Genomic DNA, 24,015 nt, shown 5'->3' on the forward strand with positions numbered 1-24,015 from the left:
CCTCCTAGTGTAAGACATTGATATCTGACCTTTGACACGTGTGACCGCAAAGTTCATTCCTTGGAACGTTTCCATTGCATTCACCTATCTCGAACACGCGATCTTCGGATCGGCCACCAACTTTTCCCTATACACTTACTCGTGGATATATCCAGGTCATGGAGTAAAGTTTTGCTATCTTAACCAATCAACACAGTTTTTAAAAAAACAATCTTTCACCTGCCTGTGTGTTAGAGAAACTATTGGCCTGAGCTCAACCTGGAGTATATTTATACTCCAAGATGTAAAATTAGTCGACCTTGAGGCAGAAAATAGCAACTACCCCCTTCAAGTGGTCTAAACTAAGAACGTCTGGGCCAAAAAGAACACGGGCCTTCACAAATAGCTCTGAATCATTTGGGGAAGCCGCTCGATCGGTTGACTTTTGTTTCGTTTTGTCTTATTTTGAAGCTTTTTTTTTTCTATGTATTCAACATGTATGGTTCCGTGATGAAAGTCTTTTAGTTACAACCATTTCAATGATATAGTTTACGGTATAGGAACACATATGCTGCTCCTGTCTAGAGTGGGAACTAAATTAAATTTTAAAAGTTAAACTCAAACTAAGTTTCAACTAAAATAAAGTAGCTAAACTACTAGTTTATCGTGAATTTGAAATTATAGTTAAACTAAACTAAATAAAATTAATTAAACTATGCAAACTTTTTCATAGCTTTTTTTTTTTTTTTGGAGGGTGGGGATGATCTAGACCTAGCTATAATCATTGAACTGTATGCGCCTACAGTTCGATCTTATTCTTTTAACATTATAGAAATATTTATCCATAATAAAATCAGTAATAAAGAAGATGCTTCTTACATAAATGTTAATGCACAATAAAATGTGGAAAAAGATGTCTAAATAAATATATATATGCATGTGCTTGTATCTTTGCCTTATATTAAAACCTTTAGAAAAGAATGTTACTTAAAAAAAAATAACTTATTATATAATGGACATTTAAATCTTACTTAAACTTACTTTTAAACCAATAAAGTTTAAATTCTTATTAAATAACAGATTTAGAATTTCATATTTCTAGAAATAGAAATGAAATTGTTTGAGTGTAACTATTTTAGTGTAAATTGAAGTACATGCTTGACTAACCATGCCAATGTGTTATTTTCTTGTCTGACTACTAAAAATACAACTAACACTATTACAAAACAGTTAAACGCGCAAGGAAAAAAGCGCGGGGTGGTCCTGTCATTATGGACTGCACACTACAGTACACTAGGCCTACAAGTGTACGTCTATCTGACCTGATTGTTAAAATCAGTCGGACACACAGTCTACTTTTTGGACAGGAAGGTTGTGTAACTATTTTAGTGTAAAGATAGAGCTACGTACATGCTTGACTAACCATGCCAGTGTGTTGTTTTCTTGTCTGACCACTCGACATTAAGCAATTGAATCTATTGCATAACGCGCAATGACAAAAAAAACGCAGGGTAGTTTGTAGAACCATCGACTACACACGTACATATAGTAAGGTCTACATGTGTAGGCCTATGTCTACCTGACCAGGTTGTTAAAATCAGTTGGACACAGTTTATTTACTTTTTGGTCAGGGAGGGTGCAATGTGTGTAAGGTGTGTTTTTTTTTTTCTAGAGTTGGTTATCCTAATGCTTTTAGATCTATAAAGGCCTAGAACTCAACAATAGTCTAGTGATTAGAATCTACTATACCTTTCGGCTTCATCTTTAAAACCACTATAAAGTATTGACCTAAATCGCTATAACCAGATTCCCACTATAAACACCACCAAATGACTTTTTAGAAAAATAGAAATCTAAACAACCCCATTCATAATATTGCACGGAAACTTTTGGCAAAAAATGTTAAACAACATTTTTTTAATACTTCTACTTTCAAGTGCAGCTATATTGACTCCCATAACTTCTACCAGCATCTTACTTAACCCTCTTCAAATGTAGACTGACAAAATAGTTGTTAACTGCATCATTTTTTTTTTTGGATAATCCAAGTTGTTGATATCACATGACTGTCATGACCAGAAAACAGGGATGTACGTTTCAACTGCTAACACATGTTGAAAAGTTTTACAAATTTTAATTGAACTTTAAATTAAATTAATTAAACTTAGATTTTAACTTTTTAAAATTTTATAGTTAAACTTTGGCCTTAATTAATTTCTTTTTAGTTCAACTAAAAGCTTCTAACTTTTTAGTTCACTTTTGCCATCACTAGCTCGACGACTATTAATAATAGCACATGTATTATCTAGGTTTAATGGTTTTCAGGACAATAATTGTCCAGCCATATCTTGATTTTTTAAGTTTCATTGTGTTAAACCAATGCTTTAAATCTTTGAAACTATCGATTTGATTCAATTTGATTTTCATTAACAACTACCCACACTCGTGGTATGCTGTGTCGAGAAACTTTATGTAATTAGGCCTACTAATTGATATAAAAGCTCTAGGCAGAAGGCCTGCTTCACCTTCAACCCTTATGTAATTAGGCCTACTAATTGATATAAAAGCTCTAGGCAGAAGGCCTGATTCACCTTCAACCCTTATGTAATTAGGCCTACTAATTGATATAAAGGCTCTAGGCAGAAGGCCTGATTCACCTTCAACCCTTATGTAATTAGGCCTACTAATTGATATAAAAGCTCTAGACAACATACTAGATCTAATAGTATCAGAATCTTACATACATGCACTAAATGACTACTATGGACATTCATCCGTTTAAACTTAAAAATAAAATGTTTTATTACGTAGAGCTTTGACTCCGAGGCGAGAATGGTATTTACTGTTATCAATGTGTGCTTGTGTCTGTGTCAATGTGTGCTTGTGTCTGTGTGTGTGACTCTTGCGGGGAAATGTCAGAGATCGATGCGGAGCCAAATCAAAATCACTGGAAAATCAGGGGCAGATAATTGTGGTGAATAATGCCAAGTTTGTCATTTTTCTAACTTCGATTGTTTGTTTTTTTTATTGATCGGAAATTCAGATATTGACGAATGCCGCCTCGCTTTGATTTTCTGAACCTTTGGTCACAAGTTTGGGCTGTCCAATCTTTTACTCACATACTATTTTTTTTTAACTACGCGATAACCGACCAATCGCTGCCCTGTAGACTTACATAATCAGTTTCCTGTTAACACATCAGTCTTATTTCCAGCAATCGTATCCATAATAGTTAAGGACGCACGATTGACTTTACAATCAGACACATAGAATATTAATAGAAATGATATACTCAGGCCCTACAGGTTAGCAATGGCAGCCATAATTTAAGGTAGCGAAATGGTAAAGCAGGCCGAAGTTACTGTAGGACTTTCTGTTACCTTGGCATGGAAATTTGAATTGAAATTGATCTTAATCCAGTCAGTTTTTAGGAGTGCATAATATAGGGCCTAGCATAGATATCTCGCCCTCACCCTTTCTTTATTCACCTTCAACCCGTGTAAAAAAGTAGGCCTATATGTTACTGGTTTCACACACTAATAAGCCACCAACTTTAACCTCCATCCCCCACACCCATCTCCACCCCCGTCGCTTAAAGTTGACAAACCCTTTAGAATGTAAGCTGATGTCATGTGTAGGCTGTCTTCAAGGAGAATTAAGATCTCTAGTATGATCGTCACATCACTCTCACATAGAATGTACAGAAACATTTGAGCGTTCGGACCTGACACTTCAAGAAACTTTTTTTCCCCCTAAGTTTGACAAATAAACAATGAACATGAGACTTCTCTTGTATTTTGACAGGTTCCATCTCACACTCATGAACACACAAAGTCAACTTTTCTTTAAATGTCTCTACATTTAGGAGACGGCTAGTACAACTGTCTACACTCTGTACAAACTTGGCTCAGAGAACTAAGTTTTCCAGTTTGAACTCTTGACAAACGTTGGTACAAAGTCTAACATTGACCTAGTTCCTGGTGAAATAGTGACCCAGTTCTCTATTGATCCCACAGCTGATCTGCTTGTAACCACATCTTTCTTGCTCCAGTCTTGCTCCACATGTGGCCTATGCCATTGGAACACTTTCCCAAAATAGGCAAGATTAAAAATAGCTCTTGGCAAGGTTTTCACATTGCTCACCCCTGACTCAGGTGTCGTAACTGTTCGGCAGAAAACTTTTTTTTTTTCTCTCCTCTTTTCATCTCTCTTTTTTTTTTTTTGTTCCTTTCATTCTCTCTCCCAACTTTTCTGCACACGCATGCACTCAGACAGCTGGTTTCCCTCCATCTTTCTGATTCAGGTCTTCACGTCTTAGTGTATGTTTTTACCTGATTGTCCACACCAGTAACTACATTCTGCTGGTTTTTAGTAGCATCTATAATCTACTTCGGCACCTGTACGTTTCTTGTGAAGACAGTCATGATCTCTTTATGTGACACGTCATTGATCGTTGCCATTGCAGATGATAGATCTCTCATTCTCTATTTTTAGAAATGCATTACGGAATCATTTCTTCCAAAATGATCTAGTTGAAGCCTTTTATTTTCATGTCTAAATACAGAACACTTTCTGTTCCATTCGTGCAAGTCACTCGCGACGTTTCTGCTTTTCATGTCTATTTTTGTTATGTTTACATTGGCAACTGTTTTGAATGCGATATTATCAGCTGTCGTATTCCTTGATTATTCACACAGATTTGACCTATCATTTTTACATTGATTAATATTTAACAAGAGTTTTATGACTTGTTCTTTTTGGCAAATGACAGCGTTTTCACAGTTTGGACTATTCTGAAGTGAAGTTAATCACAGTAAACTACCCATTTGTAGCAGAATAACTAACTTGACGTCTCCCCCCCCCCCCTTCCCCATATTGCTAATGGCATGAAAAAATATATTTGTTGCAGATATAACTAATAGCTGATCTGATAATTTAATTCTCAAAACGTTTCAGGGATAATTTCAATCTAGCAAATGAGAAAGTATCTGATTTTGTAAACAACTTAGGCGTAGCCAGTGGATACATTGAATTTAAAAAAGGCTCCAAATCTAAAATAGCTTGAACTCTTATCTGGTGTAAATCCGGTCCTGTATACGTTCCTCAGAATGTCTCGCCTCTGTAGTTCATTCATATACGTTCCTCAGAATGTCTCGCCTCTGTAGTTCATTCATAGACGTTCCTCAGAATGTCTCGCCTCTGTAGTTCATTCATATACGATCCTCAGAATGTCTCGCCTCTGTAGTTCATTCATAGACGTTCCTCAGAATGTCTCGCCTCTGTAGTTCATTCATAGACGTTCCTCAGAATGTCTCGCCTCTGTAGTTCATTCATATATACGATCCTCAGAATGTCTCGCCTCTGTAGTTCATTCATATACGATCCTCAGAATGTCTCGCCTCTGTAGTTCACTCATATACGTTCCTCAGAATGTCTCGCCTCTGTAGTTCATTCATATACGATCCTCAGAATGTCTCGCCTCTGTAGTTCACTCATATACGTTCCTCAGAATGTCTCGCCTCTGTAGTTCATTCATAGACGTTCCTCAGAATGTCTCGCCTCTGTAGTTCATTCATATACGATCCTCAAGATCTCTAGTCTCTGTAGTCCTTGTATGCAAGATCCTTATTTTCATTTTATTTATTCTAGTGGTTTTAGTCTTGACTATCTAGGGTCCATTAAATGCAATATGAGAATCATTGATTGGGTGACTGCTTGGTTCAGGATCGAGTTTGGAGAGGAAAAAGGGGTGTGGATGGCGGAGTATGCTAATGATGAGTAATGGTAAGCAGGGAGAGTACTCCATTGACAGAACCAATTTGATCCTCGCTAGTTGTGACATCTCCAGCCCACATGCACATGCCCAACTTGCTGGCTACGTCTCTTGTCTGTGTTGCACTGTTTCAACTTTGCTTTCTTGCTGTGCACACTGAATCTCAGTTCCTTTCCAAAGATGCCAGTCAGTTACTTGAGTTTGTGACTACTTTTTGCGAAACATATTGTCATCTTTTTTACTATATATATAGTACTCTATAAACATACATAGTCTCTCGGTGTCTTGTGGAAATACTCGAAATTTTAAATACGAAACAAACCTTTTCTGCATATGTTTGAAATTGCAAGTTTTACCGTGACCCTGTTTCAAACCCTAAACTCTAGTTTCTAAGTGTTGAGCGTAGAGATTTCTCAAACATCTAAAGTCCATATTCGTGTATTTAATTCATCTACTGGCTTTTTTTTTTTCTCTGTTGTTTTTAACTGGAATAAAATTATGACAGGATTAAGTTCAATCATGAAATCTTAGTCAGAACGTGACACGAGACAAAAGAGTGGCCAGGAGCAGACGTCAGTGCTTGGGAGAATTCCTCAGAATGTTTTGTTTGTTGTCAGCGCGGACGTCACATCTCCTCCTGGCATCTCGACTTTGTTCTTCAAACTAAAACATTTCTTTCATTAAGTACACACCTCAACAAAACCAGACCATCTTATTTCTTTTTGTTTTTTGTTTTTGTTCCTCAAGTCAAGGCGTTCATGTGCGTGATGAGATCTTTCTATCTTTTCAGAAAATTGAAATGCGTGCAGGTCATAGCATGATGGAGCGAGAAGGTCCATCGTCTACACTCAGTGCTCATTCCACCTACATGGTAACCGTACTGAGCCACTTGGCCTTAGACCTGCGCTAGTCAGTCATACAAAGCTAAACCACTCCTTTTTTTTTTTCCTTTTAAAAACAAATATATAAATATTGCCATTCCTTGTAAAACTAAATACTTTATTTCTCTTTTGGTTATAGGGTAGATATCTATACCTATATCAAGTGATTAAAAAAAAACATTGACAATCTAATTCAGATATTAGCAAACTTATCTAAGAGGCATGTAAATGAAGATTCATGTAAATTAAATATTCCGGGTGTGTTAAGAGAAATGAGCACCATGTTCAATGAGCTGTTTATTAACGATAAACAAAATCACGTGACTCAGTACCTAAGCAGTTGTTGTATCGCTATTTGTGGAAGTGCAGACGAACCACTTAGTGTTGTCCTACCCTCTCTCTCTAAACCAACGCCATGCAAGCGTGTATGTGTCACCCATGGGCCTTTTGGTGCTGTCCTTGTGTGATCTTGTCCCCCCCCCCCCCCATCCTTGTGTGTAATCCTCCCTTCTCCCACACTTATAATGTATATGTGTTTAGCATCATTAAAGTGTGTGTGAGTGTATGTGTGTGTTGATGTGGAACATGTCTACTGGGCAATGCACATTATTTGCTGTGTCAGCTGATACACTGTATCTAGGTAGATGTCATGGTAAATAAATCTCTTGTAGCATTCAGATAGACTAGATCTCTGGTAGAATTAAGGTAGACTTTAGATACATCTCTAGTAGAATTCAGATTCACAGTTGATCCAATTAGATTTACACATGTCAGAATCAGTAAATGCAGAGACATAGAATATGCCTGATAAAGTCCAGCTATGTTGTAGACAGACCTTTCCATCTAGATAACTGCAAACATTTCTGTAGAAGTCCAACAGCTATTAGAATAAGTAAATACAGAGATATAGGTAGATCTAGATAGCAGGCTGATAGGTAATCCAGATAAAGAGTAGTTAAATCTCTGGATGAATTAATATATCTATATTGTGGCAATGTGAAAGAAAGCACAAAATATTTATTTTAAAGAATGAGATAACAAATAGATAGTCATAATGGCTGCCAAATGAGATTTCTACCAATCTGTGATGATGAGGAGGAATTTTTGGTTGGTGGTTGTGCTACATATCAAGACAGAGGAATTCTACTTGAACAAAAGTAACTTCTTATATGGAAACTCTAGTGTACATAAAGACACAAATACTCTGACCATGTCTTTTTCAAGCAAACACATTTGGCTATTGAAATGGTTAAGACTCAACTATTGCACACACATTTAATATTGTGAATGGAAATACCATCTACTCTATATTGTACATGTTTCTATCTAAAAAGACATTTTTGTTGTAGGCCCATTCAATTTTCATCTCTAAATTTAAGAAGAAAAAAAAACAGATTGTATTGTCTTTAAAGGCCCCTACATTCATATTAATATTTTTAAAATTTTCTCTTAAATAAAATGCATCTACTACTGTACTACAGTCATTTTTAGCACTAATTATCTTTTTTTTTTTTTTAAATAGAAATTTAGGTGCAGAACTTTAAATAATCAAAGTTAAATGATTGTTTCACTATAAACAGATTCCTTTCCAATAGAAATCTCTTACTCTTAAACATGTAATTAGGTCAGCACAAAGATTTTGAACCACTACTCTAAAATGACATCAAATGGCAAAAACATATCCAATATACAGCATAGCGAATACTGACTCAGTGGAGTTACTATTGTAAATGCCCATTTCTGTGTATATTATTAGCAGTAATAAATAATAAGTAACTTATTTCATATGAAATTCTTTCTTCACCTATTGAACTCTCATCCTATAGATTTATGTTGTAACACTATTTGTTCAGTTTGAATGTATGAATCTGAACAATCCTTTTCAGACTTTACTTTGCTGCAGATTTAATTTTGGGTTTGAACCATGCTTTGGTTTTTGTGAATTTTGATGCATCATAGATCTAGTATTCATAGATTGCTCTATTTCATTCATCTCCTGGATCCAAATCCAGCAATTGCAAAGAAAATATTCTATAATAATGAGTTCTATATGGGATCTATTTCCATTTATTCTAAAGTTTTTCAAAATTGAATTGTTTTTTATTTTTCTTAAAATCAAGAATACTTTTGAGTGCATGTTATTTCAATCAGGAGTCTTAAGCTATTTCACTACTTGTTATATATACAGTTTATTAGCACACTACTGTTAAAAGTTTTGGTTGAATTAGATTTAATATTTTCATACATATACAGCTAAATTCTATAGATCTTGATGATAGATTTAGTCCTAAGTGGACTTAAAAATTAGAATCTAAATTAATCTTGAATCTATTGCCAAGAGTATTGGTTTATGTCACAATTTCATGTTTGATTTAGTATTGACTATTGTGTGTGTGTGTTTTTTTCTTCAGAGACTTAAGAACTGTTAGTGACTGTCTACATTGTTTGTTGTAACTCACTAAGTGTCCAGCTCTGTCTGTCTTTATATGTGGTAGCCTCTACATGTCTTTATATGTGGTAGCCTCTACATGTCTGAATATGATTGTACAAGCTAGTTCACTAGACATGTGACTGCTGACTACATAGACCTATGGCCCTTCAAAATCTTAGATTATTTTCTATTTAACTGTCTATTGAATTGTCTCCTCCACTAGGCGCTGAATAAAAAAGAACACAAAGGATGTGAAAGCCCAGAGCCTGTGGACTCAGACCCTTACAGCAGTGGTTTACGTGATGACAAATATGATCGTATTCCTGATGATTATCAACGTGTCATGCAGCAGAATGTCATGAGGGTGAGGAAAATACAATTTATTATCAGTATCATATTTTTCTTATCTTATAATAATGGTATACTTGTACCTATAGATTTAAAATTGCATGTATATTGAAACCAAAAACCTATCTAAAGATTTTTATGCTTGAAAGGCTACAAAAAATGCCAGTAGATTTGTACAATATTCTACAATTACTGTAATTAAAGCAATGGATTTGTACATAAGGGATTTTATAGTTTTTAATTGGGATGAATTATAAAAGTACACAATTATTCATGAACAACAGTTTGCACAGGCATGCTGAGATTCTTCAATGCTCATCAAGTTTAGTATAGGCTTTATTATGATTGATGATATTTTAATTCAAGTTAATAGGCCTACATAGGAAACTCATACTGAACATCAAATGTTAAACTCTTTCAATCTGCCTGGTCGTGAGGTTTGCGCGCTGGACTGCACGCTCCCGTCCCCGTTGTCCTGCGGGAGGTTTGGACTAGGAAGTAATTATCTTCAACTTTGAAGGAACATCTGAAACATGTAAAACATTTTACAACAAACAATCTATGTATTGCAAAAGCTAAATCAAGTCATTTGCCATGTTTTTGTTTTTTTTGGTTATTTTTATTGAATAATATCAAATAATACTGAAAGCCTCCTAGCTGTCACTAGGACTCATGGCTTATGCTGACACTTTGGGGAGAAAAAAAAGTTTAATCAGCTATTAATGATGATGTACTTGGAATAACTAAGTAGTCCTACTTATTACTTTTGAAACAACCAGCAGTCAATTTCCCATCTCAGTGTTTTCCTCAATAATTCTTCCTTATATATTTGAATAAAGGCTAAATAGACATTTTGAATAACATATATTGATATTTCCTTTTTTTTGTTTTATTAAGTTCTAAATTGTTGCATGTTTGTGTGAACAAAGTTAGTAAAGGTTATAAGGGCTAAATCTACATTTAGATATAAATTGAATAGTCAGTGAGTTTCTAAAACAAACATATCAAAAAGATGTCTTAATCCATGGATTTGAGTGTGTGTGTTAAGTTATTCAAGAGTGAAAGGAAATGTTCTAAGGGCTAGAAACTGCAGAGCCAAAGAATGGTCAAAGAGTTATGTAGGGCTTCTGGGGAGTGGCAGGAGTTAAGGGATACTAGATTTTACAGGGCAAAACTAAGTGTGGTGGACCATTAAAATGTGGCCATAGCAAAGCACCAGTATCAGTATATACATATTTGTTTTTATGTATTATGCATCTTGTACAAACTTAAAATAATTGGACATAATTTTGTGTTAATATACAACTCAATTTCATTGCCTAGATATTGTTCTAGTATGTATGGTCCCATAACAGTAGGTCTAGATATATTTTTCTTTTTCTTTTTAGCATTCTATGCAACAGTACCACAATCAGGGCATGCCAATTAATATGCCTCTACATGGGGGAGGAGGGATGTACCCATCTCCACAACCAGGCTTGATGCCCCCTACTCCACAACCTCCCCACCATAACCACATGTCAGCATCACCTGGGTTGTTGCAGCCGCCACAGGTTTTGAGTCCCCGCCCACACTCTACAGGTAAATAGTCTGTTTTCTTCTTTTCTGACACTTTGTTTTCTCCAGTCACTAAACCAATTCCTTTGTCAAATTTTCATTATGATAAGGAAACTACATTAGCTAATTTTATTATATATAATGAAAAACTTATATTGCTTCTGTAATTTCTATATATTACTTGTTTAGCCATACAGAAAAAGATCATGTTAAAATTAATGTTTTGATAATTAAGTTGACATGAATTGTTTTTTAACTATACCTGGTTGAGACTATCCAAATGTCAAAAGTCCTAAACTAGTTTCATTGACTTTATCTCCAGGTGGAATGTCTGACCACATGAGTCATTCTCCAACACCCAACGGTTACCCTCAACGTATCTCACCATGCAGCTCTCCTGGTGTGATGTCAGTCACTTCTCCAAACATGATGATTCACAATGGCAGCAACAATTTGTCCCACCACAAGACGTCTCCAAACGTAACACCTTCTCATACACCAACACCGCAACAATTGCGTCCTAACTCCAACACTATACGTATGATGGGACCTACGCGGCCTGACCATCTTAGTGTGCCTGAGGTAGAACTGTAGTTCCATTGTTTTGTTTTTCTGCATGAGATCTCAAATCAATATTTGTAAATATTCATTCAGTATAATTTGGGCCTAATTAATTATTAGTATTACCACTACAGTTAACTTATTGATAATTGTTTGTTTACAGACTCGGTCACCAAATTGCCTAACACCGACCATGCACAATATGGGTTACAACCATACTATGAACTCACCGTCTTACCCTCACAGTAAGTCTTTTATTTTTACTTTGACTAATAAAGTTTCTTTGAAGTCTGAAATATGAAGTAAAGTATTTATCTGCTCTTGGTGGTTATCCCAACTGAATCAAACTTCTCCACCTGTTACTACCCATTGGAACTTGGTGTGCTCAGAGCTGTAAATCAAAGACTATCACAAAATTAACAAGTAAAATAAGAAAAAAAAAAAAAAAAAAAGCTTATATTGAGTAAATAGCATCAATGTTTCTGCTGAAGAAATGTCAAGTTGACTATGAATATAGAAACTTTCCAGAAAACATATGTTTGATCTGAAAAGAAAATATAGCAGCAGATAGGGCAAGTCATTGAGTTCCTCACATTTTAAGCAAAGAATTGAAGCCATTTTCTGACTGCAGTTTTGCAACTGTACTTCATAGAGTGATGCAAACGTACACTTTCTACCCCATGTAGCATGCTGAAACTTTTTCAAATCTGAAAACAAGCTTTAATGTTAATGTGAACTGATTTTTACTATGACAAAACAGGCATGAACCATGTTTGTCTGTTTTTTTGCATCATGGACTAGATTCATTGCTCTTGGTGCCTCATCTATGCAGACCAAATATCTAGAAGTTAGTTTCAAATTAAGTTCCACATTCACAGTTTTTCTAATTAAATAGCTTCTGCTCTATTTCATTTTGTTTTTGTATCTTTCCATTGATGTTGCCTGTGACATGAGTGTTGGACCCACAGGGCAAATAAGGTTTGCTCTATGGCAATGATGCCCAAACGTTTTCACCCCCGAAGCCAATGTTCACTTGGATTACCAGACAAATGGGCCAAATAGTGCCACTTATGAACCAAATATAGTCCCCCAGGCCGTAGGTCATACATCATTGCCCTATAGTCAATCTTATTTTAATTTTTTGGGAACAAATTTTAACAGAAAGAAATAATGCCATGAAAAGTCTGTTCCTATTTAAAATCAACCTTTTCTACTTTCTTGGATGCTTTTTTTTTAGATGACTTCTCAATGAATAACCAAGACATGATGGTAGGAAGTGGAGGCATGGGTTTCAACCAGTGGAACCCAGGTCATGTCAACTCACCTCAAAATGCTGGCATGATATCACACCACAGGTATATAGTACTCTGGACTTGGCTATATATTATTATTGTACACATTTTGGATGTTCCTTCAATAATTGAGATTATGTTGTAGTCCAAACCATCACAGGATAGGAGGCATGTTTCAAACTCTGAACCATTAGACCACTGTCCAAAGTGCAAACCACTTGACCAAGCAGTTATATTTGGCCATTATCTTATGCTTCCGCAGTAATTACTTAATAATTATCAAGTCAAAACTGCATACATTTTATTCTGTAGCATAAAATATATTTATATCCGCAAGACTAATTTCTAAAAACTTATTTTTCACAACTTAAAGGGCTTCTCTAAGACATTTTGTATTAACAAACTAGCTAGTGGAATTACTCAGAATAAATAAAAAATATTTGACTCAAAAGAGTGAAGAATGAGTACAGATTCATTTCATCAGCAGCTCAAATGTATGTGTTGCTGTCAATTTTTTTTAAATCTCTTTTGGAAGCCATTAACTAGTGAGTGTTCAGTGATAGCTTGTCCTTGCTAAGCCACCCCTCTTTTAACCTCAGCCCAATTGGCTTATTTGATATACCTCCACATAAGATAGATCAATGTATCTGTCAAACAATAAGCATTGCCTACGTATTTTTGACGTTGGCATTCTACAGAACATCATGATGTAGTCATTATTTTTAAAGCATAAAGGAATTTGGTGCCAATATAAGGATATTCTCTCTACCTACCACTTGAACATCTTGAATCAGACTATTAGTCCAGTCTTAGGTTGGGTTAGCAGACACCTGCACACAGAACAAAGCTAGACATAAGAGGACACACACACAAAATAGGGTAAACTTACAAAAATAGACCTATATTTTATATGAGGAAACATGTCAGTAAATCATATTATTTTAAATATCATATTCCTTAGAGCAAGCTACTTTTTGCATTAGTTCTCAAGCATAAAACTTTGTGTGGCACTACATTTTCTTCTGATAATACTTAATGAGAATTTAATGTCTGACATTAAGGCAGGATGGCTGCCTGGTCGTGCAGTTTGCGTGCTGGACTGTCGTTCAGATTTATCGATTGTCCCGGGTTCAAACCCTGCCCGCTCCCATCCCCCGTCGTCCTGCAGGAGGTTTGGACTAGGAAGTAATTATCTTCAACCCTGAAGGAACATCCGAAACAAGTAAAACATTTTACAAACATTTTACAATTGATTGTCCTTTTCTCATCAGAAAGAAACCTTTTTCAGAAGTTAGATTCACAGGTTTTGAGGGCTCTGAGTAATACATTTCATTTAAAAGCTACCATGCCTATTTTGAGTCTCAGAGCTTCTCTTTTTTCAAACCTCTGACTCCATTTAAAGCCTTCTAAATATAAATAGTAAGTCACTGAATGAATATGGATAGTGTTTTGAAATCAATTCAACAGAAACAATTTCACTGCAGTTCTAGTGTTCCTAACTGCTGGTTACAGATTCAATGTTTAGATCACACTATATAAAACAAAAATCGGTAATTCTGCAGGAGTTCAAGGGGCAGCCATCTTTGTTATTGTCTAGACTGTAATCTTGTATCTTGGGTTTTTTCTCCGATTTGGGTTTTTGTTTGTTTTTATTTTTTAAGCTAAATAATATGCTAGATCTAGCTATACCGGTATTATCTAGTCCTAATAAGTCTATTAATTAGACTCATAATCTAACTGCTAGAACTAGACTAATCACTATATATATATATAGATATTATATATAATATATCAATATGACAAGGTTCTTAAAGGCAATAAAGGTCAATTAATTTTTGGTAATAAACTGTGCGGATATTTCTTGTAGGCCTAGTTAAAATTAGATTCTCAGAATATATCAGAATAATTCAGAATAGATTTAGACAATATTTAACAATTAAAAAGAAGACAGAACAATAAGAAACGTATTGTACTGACACCAAGTCAAAATTAAAAGAAAAAATAGTATTGCTTTGAAAACACAGAAGTAATGTTAATTCTTGGTATTTTTTAAGACAATATCTTGGAATTTCTTTGGAACATAAACAATAACAAAATAATAACAAAGATGGCTGCCCCTTGAACTCCTGCCGAATTACCCAAAAATCATTTGGTTTGAGTTTTGAGTTTAGGCACATCGGCACAATTTAGGCTTTTTTGTAAGACTGCAAATATTTAAACTATGAAAATGAATAGAGATGGTCTAAGTAGGCAGACAAGCATGCATCCCTCAACCCAACTTACTAAAGTAACATATTCAAAGTTGTAATTTGCTTAAGTTTGGAAATACCTGTAGGGCCTACTGTGTTTTATTAAGGAACACATTTTACTATATAAATAGTAGGTTTTTAGCCTTACTATTGACAAAGCTTTGCTTGCCCTAGATATAATAAAAGATCAAAATTATGCATTTGAGGTATCACAGTGTTTTTTTCTTTTGTCTCTTGCAGCCCTAATTCTATGGGAAGTATGTCTGGACAAGTTTCACCTTTGGCTATTAGTACACTGAGTGGTATGCATATAAAGAGTGAACCTATAACACCTCCTCGAGATACCACTACTCCATCTACACAGCTTCGTCCTCAGTCCAGTGGCACTGGGCATCTTTCTCCTTCACCTGGCATGACTGGTCACTTATCTCCTCTGGGAAGCAACCACACAATGTCAGGCCATCTATCACCATCTACTGTAGGCCAAGGTCATATTTCCCCATCTACCACAGGCCACCTATCTCCAGCTCAGCCCATGGGCCACAGTAACAACAGCTCACCTGTAAACAGCCAGCATCTTGACTATGACAGTCCTATGGTTAAACGATCAAGGATGGAAGGTTGGACAACATAATAACCCTTTGTTTCACCGTCAACTAAAAGGGGCATCTGCCTTCTTCATTGACATATGCGTCTCCATATTAGCTGGACTAATTGTGGGTCCTATTGTTAATCGGAGCATGTTTAGACTTGGTGTCTATTCATAGGCCATCTTATTGTTGCCTGATGAACTGAGCCAATCTGCTATTGCTTTTCATGAATGCCGCCCTGCTCATGGACTTCATCTGGAAGTAAACTGTACCGGTTTATCAATTGCCAGTAAAATTGTGCGGAGTTGCTTTGGTCTCACTTGTCTGCCTTCAAATGTATTCAGCTGTGCAGATTTTTTGACAAAGGCTGTGATTGAGTTAAGAGAGTATGTTAATTCCTACTCACAGAGACCAGACTTATGGTTTTGACTTCTCATTGACATGCTAGTCTGTTAGCCTAGCATACATTAAAACTATGTTATTTATGTATCTTGTGTAAAGTATGAGAATTAGAATTATAGCAGTTCACTAAACTGTTGGGCTTACCTGGGTGGTGTATTGAAAAGATCTGAATTGTGTCATGAAGGATTGTTCAACAATTCTGGTGATATGTACATTTTTTTACATGTTGTTAAATGTTAAGTCCTTTATCATTTGTGCTTTTATATTTTAGGACATTTTAGGCACAAAATTATCTCTCAGGGTGCTTAGCAAATAGGCATAGTTTTAGAAACTAAGAGAAAGGAAATGAATGACTAAACACAGGCAAAACAATAAATTATAAAATTTCATTTCAAACTTAGTAGTTAAAGAAACAGTACTGTGATTAAATTATTAACCTTTGGGCACTATAGTTTTCAGACACATTATGCCTCAAAAATTCTGGTTGCTGGTTCCATGCTGCATTTTGGGTTTTTTTTTTTTTTTTTTTTTGTGAAATATTTTATTTTGATTTAACCATAACATATTTTACATACCGGTACTTTCGTTTGAATAAGAGAAAAAGAGATCCAGCTTATCCCCCTACAACCCACTTCATACAAATACATTTTTGTAAAACTAAATAAGGCTTGTCTTCTGAGTCTGAAGATTATTAAGAAATGCAGTATTTTCCATGCCTAAGAATAATAAGAATAATAACAAGAAATGTTTGAAATAGATATTGTTAATGCTTAATAGTCGCATAGTCTAAGCTGTTTCAAATACATAATAAATACTTCATTTGTATGTTATTGAACACAAAATGATACATACAAATAATAATTAAAAAAAAAAAAAGAATTTCCCTTAAAGCGAAGAAAAAAGTTACATTTCTTTAAATTAGTGTTATCATTTTATTATTAGTGCAGTCAATTCAACTTAAATATGACAAAGTCAAGTGTTTCAAAGGGCTGAATTGTTAAAAACAAACTTAAGTACAGTACTCACACTTTTTTTTATTTATTTCAGTCACCATTTTGCTTATTTAGGACAAGTAGAAACTGGCAAGATGAAAATTATGAAGACATTAACACAATGAAAATTGTTGGAATGTGCTTTCTGGTTTTGAATTAAAAACAGTAAATCTGTTTTAATCCATTTAAAAACATACATGTTAATACATACAACAATATGCATACTTTATTTCCCAAACTAGAGTCTGGTTTTAAAATGTAATAGTAGTTCTTGCAGCTATTTCAAGCACAATGTTGATGATGGTGAAACAGGATTCCTAATAGTTGTTTTTTTTGTTTAGCTACTAAGATCTAAAAATCTAAAAGTGAGAAAGGCAGAATTACCATAAACAGCTATTCCCCCATAAAAAAAAATACAAAGTATTTTTTCAAAGACTGACACAAATCTACCATCCATTTTCCTGAACAGCTTATACATTGTGGCTTCAGACCCCCAAAGAAACCTGCCATAATCAATCAGCTGAAACAACTGAGCATGTTCCTCTTGCAGGAGATTAATAGCTGGATGTAACTGTATTTTATGCAGACAAGCACTTTTCAGCATTTGATGCATACAATAATTATGCGATTTTGTTAAATGTAAAAGAGAAAGCTATTTCAACATCGTTAAATGGTATTTGCAACTTAATAGATCAATTCACTCTGGTTTTTTTACTCTATTAGATAGCAAATTGTCTTCAAAGAGAAATTTGTGGCGTATTTATTTCAATGCAGTTTAATTATATTAATAAGTATTTATCTTTTTAAAAGGTTTTGCTTGACTGAGAGCCCTTAACTCATTATATCTCTATTCAGATTTGGTTCCATTAAAGGGGAATGGACTGTACTCTTATTTTTTTTTTTTTTTGCAATTCACACAAGGATCCTATTAATTGTTTTAAAAAGAGAATTTTTAAGCTTTACATATGATTAAAAATAAGAAATAACAACCTATCCTGCAATTACAAAAAGTAGGATTGAGTCAGATGTCAATATAACTTTTTTTTTTTTTAAATGTGCACTTGTGTTTTGAATCCTATTTAGATTTGATTCCATTTTAACTTTTGATTGTTTGAAATTTGAACTTGTTTTCACTTTAGTTCACTTTTACTTTCTATTGTTCTTCAGTTTTTGTAATTGTGAGTTGAACAATGAAAATGTTTTTTTGTATTTTTAATACTTTAGTTTCTGTTTTTTTCCCACTCTTTAGTCAAACATTTTAAATTCTGAAACACATTTGTTTTGTTTCTGATTACACTAAACCTTCATTACTAGTGCATACTTTAAAATAAGCTGTGCCAATGTTGCACTAATTTTTGAACTGACAAAAATTTACTTCAAAAATATATTGATATTTATCAGTGGTATCTTATAGAGCACCTAAACAATCAAAACATTTTACATACTTAATTACATGGATGACAAAATGTCCCTAAGTTGATGTCACTTGGTGTATCCTCCTCTCCACACACTTCAATGTTCCCACTCAGAAATAAAACCAAACCCCTTTCATTACAAGTTTTTCTCTATCACCAATGTTGTTCAATTTCACCAACATAAAAAGAGCTGGGATGGTAACATATCAAGTCCACTTTGTTTTTTTGTTACATTCATTGATGGAGAGAGAAATGGTGGATTTTATTTATCAAGCCAAGAATGTGTATAAAATGATAAGTAATTCTAAATGGATATTGTAATGCTTCACTTTGATTAAATAGCTCATGACAAAGTGTATATAGCTTATTGTTTTGTGTGCATGTTGACTTTTTTGTTCACTCACTCTAGAACATTGTAAAGGTATATAGCTAATGTTTATTTATAGCAATCATCCATTTTGATGTGTAATTATTTCTCACCTTTATTTGAAGATTTCATTCTATATTCTTGACATTGAAACTTTAGATTTCATTCACAAATCTCACTGACTAGGACTTGAGCTTGAAGGGAAGTATTATAGCATTTTTTTATTTAACTGAAGACAAGACTAGTGTTAAAAATTTTGCTGTCTAAAAATAGCTCAGAAATCTCATTTCAGTAGATGTCAAAACTCACTTTCTGTTAGTATTATTACAATGTAATTAGGTTAAGTCTAATTGTACATAATTTTGTAATACTAACTAGTCACCCTGTATTATTGCTGTAAATATATCTAGTTTGTTGAATGTTATGGTTGTGACAAAACTGTAGATGTAGCACAACCTTCTGAAGACAAGGGTTGAATCCTGAACTTAGCACTTGTTCTTTACACTCATCCGTCTGCACTATTGGGTAGACATCTTTAGAAACTTTTGATTTGGGTGAATTTTTTTTTTATAAGCTTATGATTTGTTAACCATTTGTCATGATGTTGTCTGTGATTTGTCCTAGTGATTTGTTGTGGCCTTACAATGTTATTAACCCTTGGCAATACCCACTCCTGTATCTTATTGGAGCCACTTTAGAATGCTAAGCACTCTACTAATTTATTTAAAATAAAGGTTAATTTCACTTTAAAAAAAAAAAAAGACTGCTTAGATCTCATAACCAATGAAAACTTTTCTGAAGAGCTGTTCATCCCTCAACCAAGCAAACACAACTTAATAAATAAGAAACAAAAAAAAATTCAAATAAACTAATAGTTTATTCATCCAATTTTGTTTACTCTATGACATGACACACATGTTTTCTGTAATGTACTGTATTTTTGTTTTAAATTGTCAAAGTTATCATCATAAAAACAATCAGTCAAAACTTAATTAAAATCTATTAAAACAGAATATTTTTGAAAATAGATTGTTAAAATCTGGATTTATCATGATGTTCAGTAGGACACATTTCACCAACAAAAAGTAGGGTAATAAGACATTTCAAATTTCTGTCTGCCAAAATGTTACATGCTGATTTTATCATGCTCATTGTTAGAATGTTTCCATCTTGTAATGATCACAACCCACATAAAAAAAATATACTGTCATTATTTCATGAGTTGGCTTTTTCATTTGTTTTTTTGCTTAGCAAAAAAAAAAAAAAAAAAAAATACAAGTAGATATTTCAAAATTCTATTAATTATTTAATCAGGACACTTGGAAAAACAAAACTTTTTAATAAAAACAGAATGAAAAAATAAATAAGACAAGATTTAAATACAAGTATGTAACACTTCACTGTCATTTTATTTTTTTGTAGCCTTGCAGTTACAGCTCAGCAAGTTTGGACTGTAAATACACACAGCTCAGAGTAAGCAACATGTACTAAACAACATGAATATGTATATTTTTACAAATATTTGATTATATTAAATAAGTTACAGGCTATACCAGTTTAGTCTGATGTTAATTTAGAATGCATTCATAAAAAGAATATTTGAATGAAAAGAAATGTACAGTGGTTTTCCAAGTGGTCTTATAAGTATTTAAATTTCCAATACATTTTCTTTTTTTTTTTGCTTTATCCACCTGAAATAAATTTTTCCTTACATATAGCATTAGAAAACCTTTCATTGCCTACTTAGACAATTGAAAAAAACTTTTACCTGTTTGATATATTATTGATATATTATACTCCCCAAGATAAACCTTTAAGAAATTCATCAAAATCTGCATCTGACATAGCCTCTAGATTTAAAGCTTGAGCTTGAAGGGAACTGGATGGAGATGTCCTGGCAAGACTAGGGGTGGACTGATGGATGCTATCCAAAGAACCTAATGAAGGACTCTCTCTACTGTGATTTGATGAATGAGAGGCAGGTCCATTATAACTTGTACTTGATGGAAACGGTGCATGACTAGCAACTGCAGGAGATGGAGATGAAGACTGGGAACTGGAGAGAATGACTGTTGGCGAACCAGGCATAGTAGGTAGAGGAGCAGGTGAGGGTGTATCCAAGTTAATCACAGGTGGAGGGCTGACACTGATGGGATCACTAGGTATTACAGCATCATCATCTTCATCAGAACTGTCTAACGTCAAGTCTATTACAGGTCCTTTTGCCTCAGGAGGTTTAGTTGTTGGTGTAGCAGTAGTCGCTGTCGTCATCACTGCTAATAATGATAAGAGAATTCATTTCCTCAACCAAGTCTAAACAAGCATGTCAGATAATTTTATTATTTAGAAAATTAAATGAGCATATTACCACAAACACAAAATGCAGACTAAAAATTAATGTTTCAATTAACCTGCATATATGTACCTTATTTGGCCAAATAAATAGAATAGGGTTAATTTACAATTTAGACAAGTAAATCTGCTCATTTATTTGTTACCATAAAATCTTTATTGGTCTAGAGACAAGTATCACCTGATCACAGAGTTACTAATTTTCAGATCTAATATTTGCTTTATATACTCCTTTCCATCAAAACAAATTTAGTTTACATTATGATCTTGGTGTATTTCTTTATATCAAGCTAACATATTTTGATAAGCACACAAAAGGTCAAAAGTATAAGTAAAAATTATTTCTGCAACAATTTTTCAATCTATATATCTATATGTGTCAAGAAAAAAAAAATTTTTTTTTAAAAACAATGCAGGTAAAATAAGGGTTTGATATTTTAACACAAATAGCAGTTATGAAGTAAAACTATCAATAACCACAATCTTGGCTCACTTATAAAAGTATTGTTTCTAAGATGGTGTATTGTTAAGAAAATACAGCCTGCATGCTTAATTTAAAAATAAAAGGCAGACCTGCCACCTACCAAAAAAAAGTTTAAATGTGTAACACTGATGGTCAAAGTGTGTATTTTGGCACCAGAATGTGTAACACTTGATATATATATATATAAACATTATATTTAGATCTAGATATATATATTAAAGAAGACAATGTCCTTTTTAATTAATACAGGCCATCTAATCTATTTCACAAATGCTACTTGTAAATTAAGAACCTAGAATTCTAGATCTAGATCTTTATTAAATAATCTAGTAGTTGCAGAAAGACTAGATCTAAAATCTAAATCTACCTATTATATTAATTCATATTCATTTCTACAATTATAGTAATAGATATCTGGTCTAGACTCCTACATACCAGAAAAGACAAGTAGAACAAATCTAGATGTATAAAGATCTTAAATGAAGTTAATCTTATCCTAAATTATAGCCTATAAATTAGATCTAGATCTCATGTGGTTTTACTATTTAATTATTTCGATCTTCTTACTAGAAAAATACTAGATTGTCTAGATTTAGAAACTTTAAAATAGATTAGATGTCATGATTAGATCTATTCTAGGAATCTATATCTAGGTCTAGATCTAAATCTAGATGTTATCGATCCAGATCATACTAGATTAGATCTAGAATGTAGAGAATTGTAACGTAATGTCTAGCTAGACTATTACTCTATTATAGTTATAGGGTTGTAGTCCTAGACTCTAGACTAGATCTAGAAACTAGAATCCAGATCTTCAATGTGTTTTGAATCGAAAGTATGGGAATCAGGGATTCTTTTTTTGCATTGGACTTTTTTTTAAATGCTCCAACATAATTAATTTCTACTAATGATGAAATGCGTAACACAACAGGTTAAATTCGTATTTGCATACTGACTGTCATTTTTGGGAGATTTTGAGTAACAAATATGCATTTTGCGGTAGGCAGGTCTGAAAAGGGCTTACTAGACAAAAAGTAGCACTTAAGCTTAGCAGGCAACAAAATTTTCTAGTGTTTTTCTTAATCTAAAATTGACAGACCAACGGATGGACAAGAAAGACCACACAACAAATAGCAGCTTTTTCCCATTGTGAGACTGCTAAAAACATTTAAAGATTCTAAGATACCTAGCATAAGTCACAATGTATTTTGTTTCCCCTACTGGATTATCTAATAAATATCAAGATTTTAATATAAGATTTTCTTTCTTAACATTATGCAATAAATGTGAAAAATGTTCATTAAAACGAAAGAGTTATAAACAAGTTTATGGTGGTAAATCTCAGAAAGATCAAGTGATACCTGAGTGTGCAAGAAAAAAATCAGAATGAGATCAAAATATTTTAAAGACATCTAAAAATTACTTTTTTAGTTAAAAAAAAGCACATGTTTATATTGCACTGGTAGTGCAGAATATGTTTCTAGTTTAATTTTAAAGTCTGGTACCTGGTGTAGAGAAAGAAAGTGTTGATGGTAATGAGGATGCAGACGACTGAGAGGTTGTTGGTGATGCTTTTGAACTTGGCGTGAGTATTACTTGGTTAGGAGATTCTTTCTGTGGTTTCATTGGTGACCAGCTTCCATCTTCATGGAAAATGATATCAGTGCAGGATGGGGACTGTTTAAATATCTCAACAAAATACCTGCAAGAAATACATACTTTTCTTATTTTCTGGAACCCATAACAGAAGTTTTACTCTGATGTTTTAAGAACTTTAATGCTAAATAATTGATATGTTACCCATCAATGATTAGTTTATCATATGGACAGGGACGATCACAAACTGGGCACATCCAAGTAGGCTTCCTCTCATTCATCATAAGGAATGTTGAGGCATCAAAACATTGAAGATGTGTGCAAGTGCTAGCCCTACAAGGTATTTGCATTCGCATCTTTCCAAGCTGATTCGGAAAAGAAAATATTTGAAAAAATAAATAAATTATTTCAATGTCAACACAATGTACATTTTCTTATAAAATATAGCTAAAATGAATTGGAGCATGTTGTTTTTTGACAAAAAAGAAGTTAATAATTCTTTTATGTAATAATTAGCAATTAAATACAAAATATTTCCACATCTAAAATATTAAATATATTTTTTTCAGACAAACCAGTATGTTGAAAATTTTAAAAATAATAATTTTATTATCAAAACAATATTCAAGTGCTAAACTTACAGGGCACATTAGAGAGACACGCAAACTTGTAGTGGCTATTTCACTGTCTGGGTCCTGAGCTAACTTCTCTTTAACTAGCAAATATAAATTAGAAAGAAGTAACAT

General features: G+C 33.7%; 2 protein-coding genes and 1 long non-coding RNA gene across 21 annotated transcripts in view; 1 reads left to right on the forward strand and 2 right to left on the reverse strand.

Annotated features, from left to right (window-relative positions):
- Nucleotides 1–20,588, forward strand: part of LOC106074254 (myocyte-specific enhancer factor 2A-like) — a 94,050-nt gene extending 73,462 nt beyond the window's left edge. For 13 of the 14 annotated variants that reach the window (XM_056029466.1, XM_056029448.1, XM_056029458.1 and 10 more), the window contains 7 exons: nucleotides 6,543–6,623; nucleotides 9,288–9,428; nucleotides 10,801–10,993; nucleotides 11,292–11,551; nucleotides 11,694–11,775; nucleotides 12,768–12,885; nucleotides 15,312–20,588. In XM_056029466.1, coding sequence (XP_055885441.1) covers nucleotides 6,543–6,623; nucleotides 9,288–9,428; nucleotides 10,801–10,993; nucleotides 11,292–11,551; nucleotides 11,694–11,775; nucleotides 12,768–12,885; nucleotides 15,312–15,705 — 1,269 coding nt within the window. In that variant the 3' untranslated portion in view covers nucleotides 15,706–20,588. The remainder of the gene's footprint in view (nucleotides 1–6,542; nucleotides 6,624–9,287; nucleotides 9,429–10,800; nucleotides 10,994–11,291; nucleotides 11,552–11,693; nucleotides 11,776–12,767; nucleotides 12,886–15,311) is intronic. The other variant, XM_056029529.1, reaches the window with a different exon arrangement.
- On the reverse strand, nucleotides 9,733–11,343 carry LOC129926295 (uncharacterized). Its single transcript, XR_008777942.1, has 2 exons — nucleotides 11,232–11,343; nucleotides 9,733–9,938 (listed from the first exon to the last, which is right to left on the reverse strand). It is a non-coding gene; the product is annotated as an uncharacterized LOC129926295 (long non-coding RNA).
- LOC106074224 (E3 SUMO-protein ligase PIAS2-like) overlaps nucleotides 19,696–24,015 on the reverse strand; it is a 28,877-nt gene continuing 24,557 nt past the window's right edge. For 4 of the 6 annotated variants that reach the window (XM_056029441.1, XM_056029417.1, XM_056029430.1 and 1 more), the window contains 4 exons: nucleotides 23,911–23,984; nucleotides 23,474–23,634; nucleotides 23,179–23,375; nucleotides 19,696–21,113 (listed from right to left, as the gene is read on the reverse strand). In XM_056029441.1, the coding sequence (XP_055885416.1) occupies nucleotides 20,629–21,113; nucleotides 23,179–23,375; nucleotides 23,474–23,634; nucleotides 23,911–23,984 (917 nt within the window). In that variant the 3' untranslated portion in view covers nucleotides 19,696–20,628. Of the gene's footprint in view, nucleotides 21,151–23,178; nucleotides 23,376–23,473; nucleotides 23,635–23,910; nucleotides 23,985–24,015 lie in introns of all 6 variants that reach the window. The other 2 variants (XM_056029426.1, XM_056029442.1) reach the window with 2 other exon arrangements.

The sequence above is a fragment of the Biomphalaria glabrata genome, chromosome 1 (assembly GCF_947242115.1).
Source record: "Biomphalaria glabrata chromosome 1, xgBioGlab47.1, whole genome shotgun sequence".
Lineage (NCBI taxonomy): Eukaryota > Metazoa > Mollusca > Gastropoda > Planorbidae > Biomphalaria > Biomphalaria glabrata.